The following is an 18803-nucleotide window of genomic DNA, read 5'->3' as shown; positions in this document are numbered from 1 at the left end:
CTCATCCGTAAGTTGATACCCCTTCATTTTTCCCATGTCAAGCAGCCAATTAGGCCTCTTAAACCAAATTTCCAAATTCTTGAATCAAAGCTGGTTGAAATCCAAACATGATTAACTGGTCTTTGATGAAGCTGCAACTCATGGCTGGAACTACTCAGAAGTGGATTTGGTGGAGTGGAGCTGATTTTAGTGGAGTAGAGTACTCCGAGACAGACCCTTAATCAAACATAATTTCTAGCACATCACGGCCTTCAATGGTCGAGTGCTAAACTTAAGAAGAAAGTGTATTAGTGACAATTTGAAAATGTCCTCCCCCCGGCAAAGTAATATGTAGCCTTAACAACTAGGGCACTGAGATTGCCAGGCTTCTGTTGCAGTCACCAATCTTGATGCACTAGGAGGGCTAGGTTTAATTGCTCAAACTCTCGAAATCTGAAACCCCCCTTCCAAATGTTTAGGCTGAGTCATCTCCTCCCACGACACCTGACATGGCTTCCTTTGGCCCTGTTTGCTCCCCCACCGGAACTTACGAAGAATAGAGTCCAAGTGATAACCCAAACATGACATGGAATAAGTCATTGCTTGCACCACCGACTTAATGAGCACATATTTTTTGTCAGCCAACATGGATCTCTCTATCGATCCCAAAACTTTCATCCACAACCTATATTAGATGTATTGAAGCTTCCCATTCTTGTCTCTCCTTGCGTTAGTGGGCATACTCAAAAACTTCTTCATTAGAGTTTCATTCTCATACTATTATTGTTTCAAGCGTCCCTCCGCAACCCCTCGCTAAAGAGAATCGATGTACTATCTTGGTTAATACTCTAACCAAAGCTTGCCAATATACATCCACGGACCTCATGTACATGGAGGGCAGTCTCATCATCTGTCTTAAAAACAGCAGGCTATCATCAACGAGGAGCTGGTGATTCATCGCTGAATCCATCAGATACCACGAATAGCGAATTAATAATAATTGTTTCACATTAGCTAGCATAAAAGGCTCTCTGTTGCTAGAAAAACAAATAACGAGGTATTGGATCTCCCTGTCGGGTCTCTAGAGTTGGCTTGAAAGACTCCCACTAGTAGAAAAAGGGTCAAATGTCAAGCACATTAGTGCCGGTTTGCTTCTAAGCCGCCACTAATGTGTGCATTAGTGCCGGTTCCAACGGCTAGCCAGCCGCTTTCATTAGTACCGGTTCGTGGCCGACCTTTAGCACCGGTTCGTGTCACGGACCGATACTAAAGTGAGTGGTGGCAGGATGTTGTCAGTCCGGGGCCCCTCCAGCACCTTTAGTACCGGTTCATGGCACGAACCGGTGCTAAAGGTCGTCCTACATAAACCCTTCGTCCACCCGAGCTCGCTCTGTTCTTCCCCTTTCCCCTCTCCTCTCTGTTCTTCCCCTCTTCCTCTCGAGCTCATCACACATTTTGCCCAAAATTTGTCAAGGTTTGAAGGCCCCCATCCATTCAAATGATCACAAAGGTTAGCAACTTTGTCCTTTCATCTCGCATTGCTAGATTAGCTCTTGCAATGCTTTGTATAGTGATTAATTTATGAGTTTAGTAATTTGGTAGAAAATATATGTGCTAGTATTTGATTTATATGCAATTTGTGGTCAAAACTAACACTTAGTTTGCATATGTAGGTGTGGTTTAGTTAGTGCCTTCTAAATCTCCATCGCAACCACAGTCGATCGCCCGCACCGTTCCGTCGCCGGCACCACCTTGTGGTGAGCCTCTTGTTCATGAATGTTTTACATTACCAAATTGATGTTTGTGTCATTTGGATATATAGTTACTCGTATAATTATCTTACTCGTACGTTGTTTGTTATTGGAAAGATGGAGAAAATGCGCTTGAAGATTAGAAAGATTAGAAAATATGCCATTGATAGTGAGGCTTGGTATCATTATGCTGTTGGCTCAATTGTTACCTTAGTTGCGATCTTGATCGCATTTGTTGTTGCATTTAAATTCTTTAGTTAGAGAGTTATTTGTTTGTTGCATTTAAGTCTTGTATGAACTTTATGTATGAACTTGTATTAATTTGGTCTATTCGGTGTTGTGTAATGAAGATGAGCCGACAATGGATGTACGATTACCGATGCTCTCCCGAGTTCATTAATGGCGTGCAAACTTTTCTGCTTGCGGCTGAGGCAAACAAGCGGGCGGATGGTTTTATGCCTTGTCCATGTTTAGTCTGTACGAATGATCACAATTACTCTACGTTAAGAACGATTCACGTCCACCTGTTTAAGTCCGGTTTCATGCCCCACTATAATGTTTAGACCAAGCACGGAGAAAGAGGGGTTATGATGGAAGACAATGAAGAAGAAGAGGACGACGACAGCTATCCTGGACATGGGTTCCCTGAATACGATGATACAACAATGGGGGAAGAAGCTGAGCTGGCAATGCGGGAAGAAGCTGAAGAAGAGGCATCAGATGAGCCCGCTGATGATCTAGTTCGGGCCATTGCCGATGCAAAGAGAAACTGCGCAAGTGATTTGGAGAAGAAGAAGTTGCAGCGCATGTTAGAGGATCACAAGAAATTGTTGTACCCGAATTGCGAACCTAACAAGAAAAAGTTGGGCACCACACTGGAATTGCTGCAATGGAAGGCAGAGAATGGTGTATCTGACAAGGGATTTGGAAAGTTGCTGGTAATGATAAAGAATATGCTTCCAAAGGACAACGAATTGCCTGAGAGTACGTACGAAGCAAAGAAGGTTGTCTGCCCTCTAGGGTTAGAGGTGCAGAAGATACATGCATGCCCTAATGACTGCATCCTCTACCGCGGTGAGTACGAGGATTTGAACGCTTGCCCAGTATGCGGTGCATTGCGCTATAAGATCAGGCGCTATGACCCTGGTGATGTTGAGGGCGAGCGCCCCAGGAAGAAGATTCCTGCCAAGGTGATGTGGTATGCTCCTATAATACCACGGTTGAAACGTTTGTTCCAAAACAAAGAGCATGCCAAGGCGATGCGATGGCACAGAGAAGACCGTAAGAAAGACGGAAAGTTGAGAGTACCCGCTGACGGGTCGCAGTGGAGAAAAATTGAGAGAAAGTACGGGAAGGAGTTTGCAGATGACGCAAGGAACGTATGGTTTGGTCTAAGCGCAGATGGCATTAATCCTTTTGGGGAGCAGAGCAGCAACCATAGCACCTGGCCTGTGACTCTATGTTTGTATAACCTTCCTCCTTGGTTGTGCATGAAGCGGAAGTTCATTATGATGCCAGTGCTCATCCAAGGCCCTAAGCAACCCGGCAACGACATTGATGTGTACCTAAGGCCATTAGTTGAAGAACTCTTACAGCTGTGGAATGGAACAGGTGTACGTGCGTGGGATGAGCACATGGGGGAAGAATTTGACCTAAAGGCCTTGCTGTTCGTGACCATCAATGATTGGCCTGCTCTCAGTAACCTTTCAGGACAGACAAACAAGGGATACCGCGCATGCACGCACTGTTTGGATGATACCGACAGTATATATTTGGACAATTGTAGGAAGAATGTGTACCTGGGACATCGTCGATTTCTTCCGAGCAGGCATCCCGTAAGAAAGAAAGGCAAGCATTTCAAAGGTGAGGCGGATCACCGGACGAAGCCTCGCCACCATACTGGTGCTGATGTACATGATATGGTCAAGGATTTGAAGGTAGTCTTTGGAAAGGGTCCTGGCGGACAACCTGTTCCGAATGACGCTGACGGACGCGCACCCATGTGGAAGAAGAAATCTATATTTTGGGACCTGCCCTATTGGAAAGATCTAGAGGTCCGCTCTGCAATCGACGTGATGCACGTGACGAAGAATCTTTGCGTGACCCTGCTTGGCTTCTTGGGCGTGTATGGGAAGACAAAAGATACACCTGAGGCACGGGAGGACCAGCAACGTATGCATGGAAAAGACGGCATACATCAGGGTCATGCCAGCTACGCTCTTACCAAAGAAGAGAAGGAAATCTTCTTTGAATGCCTGCTCAGTATTAAGGTACCGTCTGGCTTCTCGTCGAATATAAAGGGAATAATAAACATGGCAGAGAAAAAGTTCCAGAACCTAAAGTCTCATGACTGCCACGTGATTATGACGCAACTGCTTCCGGTTGCATTGAGGGGGCTTCTACCGGATAACGTTCGATTAGCCATTGTGAAGCTATGTGCATTCCTCAATGCAATCTCTCAGAAGGTAATCGATCCAGAAATCATACCAAGGTTAGAGAATGATTTGGTGCAATGTCTTGTCAGTTTCGAGTTGGTGTTCCCACCATCCTTCTTCAACATCATGACGCACGTCCTAGTTCACCTATGCGAAGAGATTAACGTTTTGGGTCCTGTATTTCTACACAATATGTTCCCCTTTGAGAGGTTCATGGGAGTCTTAAAGAAATATGTTCATAACCGTGCTAGGCCAGAAGGAAGCATCTCCAAGGGCCATGAAAATGAGGAGGTCATTGAGTTTTGTATTGACTTTATTCCTGACCTTAAGCCGATTGGTGTTCCTGAATCGCGGCATAAGGGCAGACTGGATGGAAAAGGCACGCTAGGAGGGAATCAAAAAATATGTATGGACGGACATTCTCTCACTGAAGCACACTACACAGTTATACAGAATTCCGCCTTGGTGGCTCCGTATATGGACGAACACAAGAATTTTCTACGCTCCAAACACCCGGAGCGGTCTGATGACTGGATTACACGTGAACAAACCAGGAGTTTCGCCGGCTGGTTGCAGACACGTACCATGCATGACGCCTCTATTGAAGATGACCTGTACTCGCTGTCCCAGTTACCATCTTCGAATATAATGACTTTCAAAGGGTACGAGATAAATGGTAATACATTTTACACGATCGCCCAAGATAAGAAGAGCACCAACCAAAACAGTGGTGTCCGCTTTGATGCAACAACCAAGACGGGAAAGGAAACATATTATGGTTACATAGAGGAGATATGGGAACTTGACTATGGACGTGGTTTGAAGGTCCCTTTGTTTCGGTGCAAATGGGTCAATATGACACGATATGGGGTAACGGAAGACCCGCAGTATGGAATGACAACAGTGGATCTCAACAATCTTGCGTATGCAGACGAACCATTCGTCCTAGCTAATGATGTGGCACAGGTTTTCTATGTGAAGGATATGTCTACCAAGCCGAGAAAAAGAAAAGATAAGGAAGCGAATGCATCATACGATGAGCCAAAGCGCCACATAGTTCTTTCTGGGAAGAGAAACATCGTGGGAGTGGATGACAAGACAGACATGTCAGAAGATTATGAAAAGTTTGATGAAATTGCTCCATTCACAGTGAATATTGACCCGAGCATCCAGTTAAATGATGAAGATTTTCCATGGCTACGGCGCAAAGGGACACACGCGAAGAAAAAGTTTCACACCCAAAGATCTGGGAAGTGATCGGCTTCACTATCATCACTTTCTTCTGTGTTTCACACCCAGGAGGGAATCTCTGTAATAGTTAGGGTAGTTATGTGTTTTGGCATTTGAAACGCGAAGAAATTTTATGTGCAAACAAATTCTTTCATGCATTTACTGATTTTTTCAGCTAAATGACCCTGAAATTGAAAAGCATTTCAAATGAACTCAGAAAAGGTTGAAAGTTGGCATGGTATCATAATTTCACCCACATAGCATGTGCAAAAAAGTAGAGAGGGTTACCGCAAAAACTGGATGCACTTCGTGTACAAAATGGACAATCTCTTTCGAAGTATCAGGGTTTCGGACGAAAACTCATCCGTTACAAAGGCATTTCATTTTTTAAATAACCTAAGCATTACCAAATTGAATATAATGATAAAACACACTAATATTAAACATAAGAAAAAAGAATCACTGAAAAATCTATTTTCAAAGTTAAGTTATTCACAAACTAGTGATTCACACAAATTTCAAATAATTCAAAATGTAAACTATTCAAATTTGTAAACTACCGGCACTAATAGAAAGTTTGTAATTTTTTGTACCTAAAGCAAAAATATTCACAAAGAAACTCTAAATACAGCAAAAAACAACTCAAAAATAAATAAAACAAAAATAAAGAAAGCAAAAAAATAAGAAAATAAAAAAGCCCGCCTACTGGGCCAAAGCGGCCTGCATACGACTAGAAACCCAACCTGTTGTTGGGCCAGGATGCAGGCCCGCAAAGGCCCAATAGGCCCACAGGGCAGCACACAACAGGTAGGCCCAGAAGGCCTGCAATAGAGAGGAGCTCGAGACAGCTGCCGCGACGGGGCTTATAAGCACGTGCGGGCGCCCTTCGGCTAGCGAGGTGGGACTAAACCTGCCCGCACCGCACCTGCGCCACCGCACCCCTTTAGTACCGGGTCGTGGCTCCAACCGGTACTAAAGGGGGGTCTTTAGTACCGGTTGGTGCCACCATCCGGTACTAAAGGTGTGCGCTTCCCGCCGCTTGGGCTGGCCAAATGTGACCTTTAGTACCGGTTGGTGGCTCCGACCGGTACTAAAGGCCCATCCTATATAAGCAGGACTTACAAATTTCGTCAGTTTTCATCTGCTTCTTCTCCTCTGCCCCGTCGCCCGCCTCCCCCCGTCGCCGCCCCCGTCGCTGACCCCGTCGACGCCCCCGTCGCCACCACCCGTCGACGCCCCCGTCACCGCCCCGTCCCCGTCGTCGCCGCCCCGGCCGTCCCCATCCCCGTCGTCGCCGCCCCGTCCCCGTCGCCATCCGCGTCATCGCCGCCCGTCGCCGCCCCCGTCGCCTCGCCTCGCCGGTGAGCACCTGCCCCGGCCGCCATGTCCACACACAAATTAGTTATAGAAATATTTATAGAAATGTTAGAAATTTTTGTGTTTTTTAGTTATAGAAATATGTATAGAAATGTTAGAAATTTTTTTGTTTTTTAGTTATAGAAATATTAGAAATGTTATAGAAATGTTAGTTACATAGAAATGTTATAAAGTTTTCTGTTTTTAAGTTATAGAAATATTTATAGAAATGTTAGCAATTTTTCTGTTTTTTAGTTATAGAAATATTAGAAATGTTAGTTATATATATATAGAAATGTTAGAAATTTTAGAATTAGTTTTAGTTAGATGAATTAGATTAATGTCAAATTGTTAGAATTTGCATGTAGAATTTTAGTTATCACAATCCAATAATTTAAAAAATGTTACTTTTTGCGGGCATATAGTATTTGTTCTTGACGATGCCCGGCCCGCATCCTCGCCGTCGACCCGTTCGCGATGACGTCCGGCTGACCCATGTCCGGGATTGGGCTCCGCCGGGCTAGCACTGGGAGGTGCTACCTGGAGGGGCGCGCCGCTTGGTGAGGAACCCGGCCTCGGGTCCCGTCGTCGACCCTGATCTCCTTTGGTGGCGTTCGCGTGGGCCACATTCGGTGCAGAGGGAGCCGGCCCCGCCGGAGGTGGTGCGTCGTCGTGTCAGGGAGGAGGACGAGCACGTCCATCGCTACATGGCTGCTATGGACGTCAGGTTCTCCAATACCTGGCAGGTTCTTTGGGCAGATGACCGGAGATATGATCCTGTGATGGTTCCTTGTCTTTGGGTGTCCACCGCCCGCGCCCCAGGAACTGCGAGTGGCCTAGATTCTTCTATAGTATTCGATCTTTATTAGCTACCTAGCCAGTGATGTATTCGAGATTATATATTATTCGAGACGATGTATTCGAGATTATATATTATTCGAGACGATGCATATTATGTACTATATGATTCAGTTTTTCCTTATTGATTGCATCCATGCATTGTAATTTGAATACTAAATTGTTTTATATTTCTTCTGTATTAGTTAAATAAAAGCTATGGCGGACAATACCGGCAGAGAGGGAGAAGAGGCCCTGTTCGAGATCATACGCAGCCCTAGCAGGCCAGATGATCTGAATGAAGCAAATGACGGCTCCCAATATCTGAACAATACCGGGGAGGGTGATGATAAGATATTCGATCTCGACGACCGAGCTGATGAAGTCATGAACTATGATTATGATTATGATGACGCAGACAATGATTATGATGACGAATACAATGTTGATCTTGAAATAACAAAGACTACCGGCGAGGTATATTTATATAAGCAGGCATCTAGTGATCATCACATGTTTTTTTATTTGAAGATATATTAACGAATCGATCTTTCTTCTTTCAGCCCTCCGGATCGAGCAAATCTGCTTCTACAGACAGCAGGACAAAGCGCGGCCCGGGCAAAAAGTTGAAGGAGGGTGTAAAGTACAACATCGATTCCATCAAAGCTAGTGGCGAACCCCTCACGCCTAAGAACATTGCGAACAAGTTCGTTCGTCAGTGCGGAGTTCTTGTGAAGGACCAACTCCCGATCTCCATTCAAGAATGGAAAGAGCCAAAAACTAAACGCCCAGATGTTACTTGGGTCGACGACAGAGCAAAACAAAAGCTTTGGGAATCTCTGATGGAACATTTCACCCTACCAGATTATTTCACTGATGCAGATGTGCAGAAAGTCAAGGACGCTGCTCTTAAGAAGATGGCAATTGCATTCAACACCCACAAGAAAACTGTATGGGCCAACTACCTCGCTGCAGAAAGGAAGACTCCAGAATTCAAGGGAACACTGGAGAAGCAAAGAGAACACTGGCCCGCTTTCGTGAAATTCAAGGAATCAGAATTATCTAAGGAACGGTCGAGAAAAAACAAGGCCAATGCCGCAAAAAAGACGCAGTTCCATAGGCTGGGTCCAGGTGGCTACGCGGTGGCAATGCCTAAGTGGGATAAGTCTGAGCAAGAGATGGAGGATGCAGGGGTCACTCCGGTTACTAGGAGCTGGCCCCCCAGGTGCAGAACTTGGTTCTATGCGCATGGGGGGGCGTTGGACCCGAAGACAGGCCTGGTTTCGAAGAAGGCAAGTCTAAAAGGAGCAGAACAAAAGTTACTTGACGCAATAGAAGATGCTCGAAAGGGGGTGTTCACGCCCAACAGAGAGAACGACGAGCTTACGCGCGCCCTGGGAAATCCTGAACACCCGGGAAGAACACGAGGCAAGGGCGTTATTCCCTGGTATGAGGGCTTTTCGGAATGGAACGACGACTACAGGACCCGTGCAAGAAAGAAGATGGAGGAGGAGAAGAAGAGGAAGCTGGAGGAGGAGCAGAGGAAGCAGGACGCGGAACGCCTTCAAGGCCTAGAAGCAAGGCACGCGGACTTGGCACTCAAATTCAGCAGCAGCAGATCGACTCACTTAGCCAGGAAAGGGGGTCTCAGCAGCGGCAGCAGCAAGCGGATGATCATCCAGCATTGGATAGCACCGTCCCATCCATGCCGAGAAGCAGCGTTGGTTCCGCCCCGGGCGACGCACTGCTGGATACATACCCTGTGGATGACATCATAGAGAACACTAACTGTGAGCTACACTTCAAAATGAAGAACATATCCATGAAGGTGGCGGACGCCGTTGCTTTTACAATTACCCCCGAAGCAACCTTCCATTGCGCCCCGATTCCAGCTATGCTCGTGTCTTGGTTGATGAGGTGGTGGACCCATATTCGGGGCTAGATCTTGACATTCCTGGAGGTGACGACGAGCACACACTGGGAGAGGCCATACATCGTATCATCCTATGGAGAAAGGATTGCATCATCTTTCGAAGTCCACCGACACCGCGTCTGCCGACTCCTCCTCGAAGTCCGCCACCGTGTCAGCAGACTCCCGCTCCTCCAAGTCCACGAACGCGTGAGCAGACTCCTGCTTCAAGTCCGGCACAGCGTCAGGCCACTCCTCCTGTTTCAAGTCTGACACCGTGTCAGGCCACACCTCCTGCTTCAAGTCCGGCACAGCGTCAGGCCACACCTCCTGCTTCAAGTCCGACACCGTGTCAGGCCACACCTCCTGCTTCAAGTCCGGCACAGCGTCAGGCCACTCCTCCTGCTCCAACTAAGCCACGTCAGCCGTCTCCGCCGCCTAAGCAATCGCAGAAGAGACACGCCGCAGCTATGGTGCGTAGCGGTACGAGTCGAGGTAGTACAGAAAGTACAGGCGGAGACAAGCGATATAAATATGGTCCAAGCAGCCTCGCTCCTCTTCCTCAGAGGCCTTACGACATGACCGAGGAGCAAAACGATGCAATAGTGCGGGCCGAAGTGGACGCTCATTTTCGACCGAAACCGGCAACGCCGCCGAGGGAGAAAGTGCCTGAGGAAAAGATTGACCACTTCATTCGTATGGCTAGACCACCAGCTCCCAAGCCTGTTGACTCAGACTATGAGCGCCAAATCAGGAAGGCACATCGAGCACGACTACAGAAAGAAGCGAGCTCGAGCTCGAGCCAACAAGCAGCTGTCAAAAAATGCGGGAAAACCGTTCCCCAGCTGGGAGAACAGGCGGCGCAATCGACCCCCCCCCCGCTTGTTGTGCCAACAACACATGAGAGTACGCGCGCCCAATATTATTGTGGGCAAACCGTTTACGTTCCCGAGCTGGGCGATGTGGTAATAACCGAGGAGCATATAATGCAGGCTGAAATGCTCAACATCACTGTTGGACAACTCCTCGATATCGAGCCCATGTCTCCGCTTAGAGAGGAGGAAATAAAACGGAAATATGTCCGGGGCCAACCTTTGGTCGAGCCCGAGGAGGTCAAGAACCTCCCAACGAGAATGTATGAATTGCATGATTGGTACATGAAAATTACCAAGATTTCCAATCGAGAGTCCCTCATGGTGCAAGTCGAGGAAGATCATTACTTCAATAAGAAAGCTCTGTCCGTTGAGTATTCAGAACTATTTCAGTTATTCAATCAAGATGCACTCGACAAATCTATCGTCAGTTGCTATTGTCTGTAAGTGATTTCTTTCTGTAATTTAAGTCTCAAGCTAGCTCTAGTGCTCATTGATTGATCATTAATTACCTGTAATTATATATCCTCACTATATATTCTTTTCTGTGGTATTATGCAGGATGAAGATGTATGAAATGAAAAAAGCTGGACGCTATGGCATTGGGTTCATTGACCCAAATACCGTTAATGAATACACATGGAAATTGGAATGGTGTAGACAAGATGTAGAGAAAAACATGGTAGAGTTCTTGAAGCGCCTCAATAGCAATGAAGATATACTACTTCCTTACAACTTCGAGTGAGTCACACTGTCTTGTACTACAAATTCTGTTTTTGCTTACTAGCTAGATGTTAATAAGTGTATAGGGTTTAGGGTTATAGTTGATTAGTGTTATGCACATGCCCGCTTAATTTATACATGCAAACGTATGCGCATGCAGCTTCCACTGGATCTTGTTAGACATTAAAGTTGACGAAGGAAAAGTTGAAGTACTGGACTCACTACTTAAAAAAGATAGTGACTACAGCATCGTGAAGGGGATAGTCAACAGGTAATTTCAATCATTATTAACTATATCTCGGCCTATTTAGTTCGTCATTTCCTGATATGAACTATTTTTAATAACCCCTTTAATAATTTTCTTTGCCGGCGGGCAGGGCTTGGGCAAAGTACATCAAGGTGACTCCAGGAAAATGGCGACAAAAGCTATGTTGGTATCGACCCAAGGTAAGTAATTAAGTTGTACTAGCTAGCTAGCTAGCTACCATCTCTTTAATTCTTATTTCAATACCATTAATTAATTAATATGCTTGATTAATTATTATCTGATTAAATTCTATTCTCGTAAAGGCCCTGAAGCAAGCGCCGGGGACTGAAGTGTGTGCATACTACGTTTGCGAGAACATTCGCATGATGGCGTCCGAAAGGAGCAGATCTGATAGACAGGACTGGGTACGTTTGCTAGAACACTATTCACAAATCTTACATGATTGTCGACATCTAGTCACACAACTAATACACATGCATATTGATCTCCTTCTTAACAGTTCAAAGAGGTGCGGGACCAGCTCCTACCAGAGGAGCGCATACGAGCACTTCAAGCGGAAATAGCGGGATTTTGCTCGACCAGGTCATAGATCCCAAAGGAGAGTACTATTACCCGCTACCGCCCCCATGAACCACTTGTCATCGTGCTCCGAAGGCACCAAGGCAACATGTAGGAGAAATTGTATATATATACATGTGTATGTGTGAATAATTAATGGTGGTTGTGGGACATTCGATTATATATATATATGATCGGTTCTACGAGAAAATCTATTTATATATATGCATAACGTGTACAATATGTAGTATCGCAAAATACCAGCAAACAAAAAAGAATTAAATGGAAAACACAAAATTAATGGAAAAATAAAAATTAAAACCAACCCCCCCCCCTCAAACATTTAGTATCGGTTGGTGCTACCAACCGATACTAATGGTCTACCGGCACCCGGGCCTGGCTCGTGCCACGTGGTGGCACTTTAGCGCCGGTTCGTGCCGAACCGGTAGTAGAGGGGGGGGGGGCTTTAGTCTCCACTCTTTAGTGCCGGTTGCAGAACCGGCACTAAAGGCCCTTACGAACCGGCGCTAAAGCCCGGTTCTGCACTAGTGTCCAGCCTAACGATAGGGACGGGCGCTGAACCATTCTCAATGTTGACCATAGTTTTACTTCTTTTATGTCCAAGTATAATCATCATGCCAGACAATATACTATTTGAATTATATCGATAAATCACACACGTTGAATTTTGAATATGAATATTCTTACATCAGATCCGCATGACACCGACCCTGAAGAACCAATATTCGACCTCGGACCATTAGCCGCACGTGCCGTCGTCTCTAGCACACCGGAAGAAACAAGATTAGGAGAGATGCGCAGAGGACTAATCAGTAGATTCTGGGAGCACGGTTCTGATTTGGAAGCAGTTGGTAGAAACCAAATCCCGTAACGTGGATGAAAACGGTGGAGGACTTCAGTTTCGCCTCAAGTATTCTCTGCATGAATACCCTCTGGACTGACCGGCGTCTTCGCATGCATGCATGCGCCATACGACTGGGTCTCTGTCCTTGTCGCCTCCGAAGATGAAACCAGAGAAAAAGAAAGAGGTCAGCAGGTGAGTAAATGCATCCCCAACGCTGATATCTAAAACCGACGCTGCATTGACCGCGGAAACTTCTGAACACATCCACGGACAGTATCATGATTTCTAAAATGGACATAGCATTGTCCACGGACACTTCTGAACACGTCCTATGGGAGCGGGCCATTCAACCGTGCCCCATGCATTTTAAAACGAATTTGACAAACCGAACAAATTTCATACAAACACGACGAAAATTCATTTAAGTTCGACACAATTTACATAAACTGTTTAACTAAAACTTTAAGAAGAAACTAAACTACCTTGTAGTAAACGGTGGACCTCGTACGCGTGACCGGCCTAGCCAGCGGCGCCGCCATCGTTGTCCATGTCGTTGTCAGAGTAGTCCTTCCAACGGCAGCCCAACTCGGTCTCCGCCTGGCGCTCGCGGAGGAGTTGCTCCGCTTCCTCCTGCATCGTGCAGAGATCCGCCTTGTAGAATGCCGACCCTGGTGAGGGCGACCTGGCTGCCTTGCCACTGCCAGCGGTGCCTGAGGTGACACTGAGCGAGCACTTGCTCACATGTGGCAGTTTCCGTTGTAATGAGTGGCAGGTCTCGAGCCTAGCAACCTTTTTGGCCGGGCCGGGTTGACGAGCGTACAAGGAGCGATCCGAATACCCGCAAAGCCCCCCAGGGCCGGGTTTGCGAAAAACCGACGTTTAACCGCTCCGCGGAACTGATGGGGTACCGTGTTAGTAGATGGCAAAATGAGCCTGGACCGCTCGGTCCCGACGGTTGCATGCGGTTTTAGAGCCCGCTTTGAAGATGCTGGATATCATGGCTACCAGTGGTAAATGTATGGACCTATTTGATCTCCTTAGTCTACCATGTCCCTGTTAATCAATTACACGGTCAGCAAAGCCTATCCAGGCCATACATAGTTGTAATCTCACGCATCAGCTCACAAAATAAACTATGTACAGTCTCGGTCGGCTGGTCCCTGTCCAACGGACCTTCCAAGCTCCCGCGCCGGTAGACGACGAGAACGTCCTTCCTGTCCAGTCCATAGTCCAGCTCGGCAGTTAGCCGGACAGCAGCTGGTGCTTGCGATGCGACGCGCTCATTAATCTGCTCCGGCACAGCAGGAAAACGAAAACTAGCGAGTGGTTTCAGCTTCATCGATCAGTCCACCCCCGTTGCCTGCTGCGCTCGCGCGGCTCGGTCGCGACCACGACTTCAGAAGCTTCCAGCTAGAGAGAGGCCCTTGTGCGTTCTACCCGTACCCTGCCGAGAAAATCGACGCGTATATATATTTACTTGGAACATAAGCAAAAGATTTCTTTCATCCCTTAATTAAGCAGAAAATAATTGTTCAATAAATTATTAGAAAACCAAACGAAAATCGTTACAATTCACTGAGCGGGCACCCGTAGGACGCTTCAAGCACGCCTTTACAAAGAAAGCCTTGGCTAGGTAGCACACATGCGTCGTCATCATCACTTCTCGCCAAGCAGGTGTTACCAAATTCCTAATCCCCGAGCAAACAATTTTGACTTCACGATCATGGACCCAACCCACGCCATAGAGGACATGCAGGGTCACATGAAGATCTGTGCCAGGACCGAGTCAACCACGACTAGGACATCGCAGCTCCGACTCCGACGGAGAGCTACGACGAAAAACTATGTGAGGTTGGCGCTGCTGACGACCACCGAACAAACAACCTACTGCCCCACATCGTCGGCTTCGGGACCCACCAGGGTAGCTTCGACCTCACAATAACGAACAAACCGAGGCAATCTCGAAGACACGTCAGAGAATAGCTGACTACTGGAACCATTGGCATGTCTCCAACATTGCTCACCTCTGCCATTGTCGGCGTAGAAGCCTTGACGTCAATACCACTGCCTTTCATTGGTGTTGCTTTCAGATGCTCGACTCCAAAGAAAAAGCTCACGAGGGGATGCAATGGGAATGCGCCATCATCATCCGATCATAGAAGATCTAGGGTTTCCCCGAGAGCAATAGCGGCGGTCGGATCCTTCGGGAGAGGTGCGGAAACAATGCAACAATGCCTCTAGGAAGGTCAACGCCGGCCGCAACACTCACCGTCGAAGGTCAGAGGCCCAAGGACTAGACAAGGTCTTCATCCAAGCTCCCAACACACCCTCAGCCTAACACCAACCCACATCGGCATGCCCACCAACAACAATGAACAGCCCATTAACGAATAAGCGCAGAGCACCCACGCCGTCAAAGGAAGCATCCCGATGCCAGATCCCTCGTTGGAAACAAAGGTTGAACCCATTTCGTACAGAAGAAAGATGTGCCGGATTTGAATTGAGTGGCACATGAGGTACTTCTACGTTGCGCCCTTTTACAAGAGGAATGAAAAGGACACATCGCTGGTGTACTAGTTATCGTGTCTACAATAAACGGTGGATGACTACTATTTTTAATATTGTTTGAAATGTATGTAGATACCTTTGCATGGCAGCCTTTCGCAACTGTGTCCGCAGACTAGTTCTCCCCTGTCCGCAAACAGATTCGGCGTCTGATTTGCGGGTCAAGATGCCTAAACTAATCTAGCAACAGGGCGGGTACTTAATGAATGCCGTACATACACGTGGAATAGTTAGACAAAAGCATTCCAGTGAGAAAGGCATTTGGATGCAGAAGAGATCGAAGGAGTTGTGCCGCATCCCAGCGTGGACGAGATGACGACGGTGGACCGAACCGTCGCGGCCTCATCGCACGTGTTTGACCGGCACGAATTAAACAAGCCAAACTAGATCCCATCGTGGCCCCCCCACGTCCCATGCTGCTTCTGTTTCCGGCCGGCTTCCTCTCTCTTTCCTCCGTCGTCCTTCGCCGGTACGGCCAGCGCCACTCGTTTTCTCTGCTGTCTGGCAGCAGATCTCCGACTGTCGCGCACGTGAACCACGCGCTATTATACACATGCTGCGCTGGATCGATCTTGATCTTATTCTCTCATCTTATTTCGAACATGATGCGCGTTTTCAAGATCCTGCTGGTTGCCCCCTCAAAAAAAAAGAGAGAGATCCTGCTTGTTTAATGTAGAGGGCAATCAAACAAAATATAATGCAATGAAAAGCAACGAAGATTTTTCTCCCTTTAAATAGCACACTCATATCTGTTGACCCGAAGGCGGCGAAATGACCGCAGAACTTCGAAAACAGCCACACAAACAATCCTAAAAAAAATACATAAATCTCATCAAAGTCATTTTTTTCCGCACGCGCGGCTGGGGGGGGGGGGGGGGGGGGGGTCTTCTTTATTACCTCGCGTAGCCTACATCGATCCTCAAGCTAAAACCCCACATAGCCTATAAGGCCTCGGACAATGCAGGGTTCTTATGAAAGTGCTTTGTAAAAGAAATCAAAATTTTGTAATCACTAGTCATATTTCTGCAGAACGGATCTCTAATTAAGTGTATGTCCTCTTAAAATAAGCACCGGCGCTTAAAGAAAAACAAGCATATTTCTGTAGCCATCTTCCGTAAATACATTGCTGTATTTTTCTATCTAACCATTTTCTATCTGTGAATTCATGAAAGTTGTACTAAATCATTGACATTTATTTTGGGACAAAAGAATATATGTTTGCTGCATCCACTCCAGAGTGTTGTACAAATTCAGTATGTTTTGCCGTAGAGCTAATGAAGTACGTATATACAATTAATCTCTGCATAGGCGAGCAATTCAAAATTAATGACATGACCGCGTACGTGATCTAAAATTTTCAGCTACAAATGCTAATTGAAGGGAGACCAAAACGAAAACGACGCCGCTCGCTTGATCAACTATCGGACGGCGAGAGCTCGAGGATCCGGCCGGAGAGCGCGGAGACGAGCGCCGCCTTGAATCCTGGGTCCCTCGTCAGCGTCGCTGCCATCTGCTCCGCCAGGTTCTTCCTGTCCGCGGCCGATCCCGCCTCCGTCATCGATTGCTGCTTCGGCTGTTGCTGGGCAAGCGGCGGCGCTGGCGATGCACGGACGGCGGCTGCGTCGGCGGACTTCCTACCGCCAGAGCCTTGCATCTTCGGCGGCTGTGCGTGGTTGTGCTCGCCCTCGTACGTGGCGACCAGGACGGTCCTGTCCTCGGCGCTGCGCTGCACCTTCTTCTTCACCTGGCACGACGGCGCGAACGAGCACCGGAAGTAGGCCCTCGGGCAAGGGTTGTCCTTGGTCACCTTCTGCCCGTACTTTCGCCATTGGTACCCATCCTTCACGACCTGCTCGTCAAAACGAAGCGCAAATTGATTAGTTAATCGACGGCAAGAAACTTTCGATCGATGATCACGAGGAAGAAGATGGACGGACTGTGCTGGGTGTTCGTTACTTACGAGGCTGAGGTCCGAGGGATCGGCGTGGACATACAGCTTGGATACCCTGCTGGCCTTGCACTCGTCGGCGCGGACGCGCTTGCTGTTGCACGGCTCGTGGACGGACGTGCACTCCGCCTGGTCGGGGCCGACGTTGACGCTGACGGCGAAGCCGCCGCTGGCAGGGCGCGCTTCCTGGACGGCGGTGTCGGGGCTATCGCTGCGGGCGCGCTTCCTGGACGGCGAGGCCGCGGAGCCGCCCTCAGATGTCGTGGGTGACTGGTGGTTGTTGGCCGCCACCGCCGCCGCCATCATGCCGCTGACCCTGCCCTGCAGGTCGCAGTACTTGGCCACCAGCGCGCGGAGCATGTCGCTAAGCCTCCTGTTCTCCTCGCCCACGCGCCGGAGCTCCGCCTCCAGCGCCTCGACCTCGTGATTCTTCTTGGAGGACATGAAGTCCTCCTCCACGAGAACCTTGGTCACCGGAGGGGCACCCCGCGGCGCCGTCGGCCGGCCGACGTTGAGGCCGAGGCTGAGGGAAGTCTGCCCCATCATCCACTGCTCGTCCATGTCTTTCTTGAATTCCCAGTAGCTCAAGAATGAGAGAAGAAGAAGAAGAAGAAGAAGACCGGGAAGCTAGATGGGCAGCTTGGTAGAGAAGTGGTCGTGGCTGGGAGGAGGCGCGCGGGCATGAATATATAGAGAGGAAGGGGGACATGCGAGGGTGGGAGTTTGGTAGGAAGGAGGCGGGGAGTTGGAGACTGCGGAAGGAGGAGGAAGCATCTTGGGGTGGGCCGGGCTCGTCTTCGTCGTCGCGCTTCTTTTGGTCGCCGTGACCGCGATAGAATATTTTTGGTGAAGCCGGGAAGAAGTAGTACTACTAGGATTTATTTTTGTGGTTGACACTGACAATCAGCATGAGGGAATCGATGGATGGATGGATGCGTATTGGGTGGGAATTTTTTGATTAGTCGAGTGGGGTGGGGACAGAACAGAAGCACTCTTCCTTGGGGTCTCCGTTTGGTCAAGGAGAGCCATCGCGTGCCAACAACTGGGGATGCTTTCATGCTTATATTTTGGCACCCCAACAAAGAAAATTGGATGTGGCCTGCCTTGATGTTCTTTAATAATAATTATTTTTTTGAGAAACTTCTAATCTATTCATTTTCAATTACAGCGGTGCAACGAACACCACGAATAATAAAAATTATATTCAGATCCATAGATCACCTAGCGACGACTACAATCACTGAAGTGAGCTGAAGGTGTGCCGCCGTCGTTGCCGCTCCCTCGCCAGAGCCGAGCAAAACTTGTTGCAATAGACAGTCGGTAAGTCGTCGTGCTAAGACTCCATAGGACCAACGCACCAGAACAGAAACCACCACTGTTGAAGAGTAGCATAGATCGAAAGGATCTAATCTGAGATCACCTACCCGGAGCGATAGCCCTAACCCGCCTTGGGCCCAAACATGGCCCACCTAAGCGTGAGCCCTAGGTCAAAATCACCGCCTCCACG

At 47.9% G+C, this 18803-nt stretch overlaps 1 protein-coding gene across 1 annotated transcript; it reads right to left on the bottom strand.

Annotated features, from left to right (window-relative positions):
- Positions 1-16510: 16510 nt before the first annotated feature.
- Positions 16511-17968, bottom strand: LOC123169398 (WRKY transcription factor WRKY28). Its single transcript, XM_044587237.1, has 2 exons — positions 17309-17968; positions 16511-17197 (listed from the first exon to the last, which is right to left on the bottom strand). Exons 1-2 carry the CDS (start codon positions 17855-17857, stop codon positions 16763-16765), a joined length of 984 nt encoding a protein of 327 aa, XP_044443172.1. The 5' UTR covers positions 17858-17968; the 3' UTR covers positions 16511-16762.
- Positions 17969-18803: the final 835 nt, after the last annotated feature.

This window comes from Triticum aestivum, chromosome 7D (assembly GCF_018294505.1).
Source record: "Triticum aestivum cultivar Chinese Spring chromosome 7D, IWGSC CS RefSeq v2.1, whole genome shotgun sequence".
Classification (NCBI taxonomy): Eukaryota; Viridiplantae; Streptophyta; class Magnoliopsida; order Poales; family Poaceae; genus Triticum; species Triticum aestivum.
This window is presented reverse-complemented; position numbering and strand designations above follow the sequence as displayed.

Coding starts and splice junctions, on each gene's coding strand:
- LOC123169398 (XM_044587237.1), bottom strand. CDS start 17,857: ATGGACGAGCAGTGGATGATGGGGCAGACTTCCCTCAGCCTCGGCCTC. Junction 17,198..17,308: donor ATCCCTCGGACCTCAGCCTC/GTAAGTAACGAA, acceptor TTTGACGAGCAG/GTCGTGAAGGATGGGTACCA.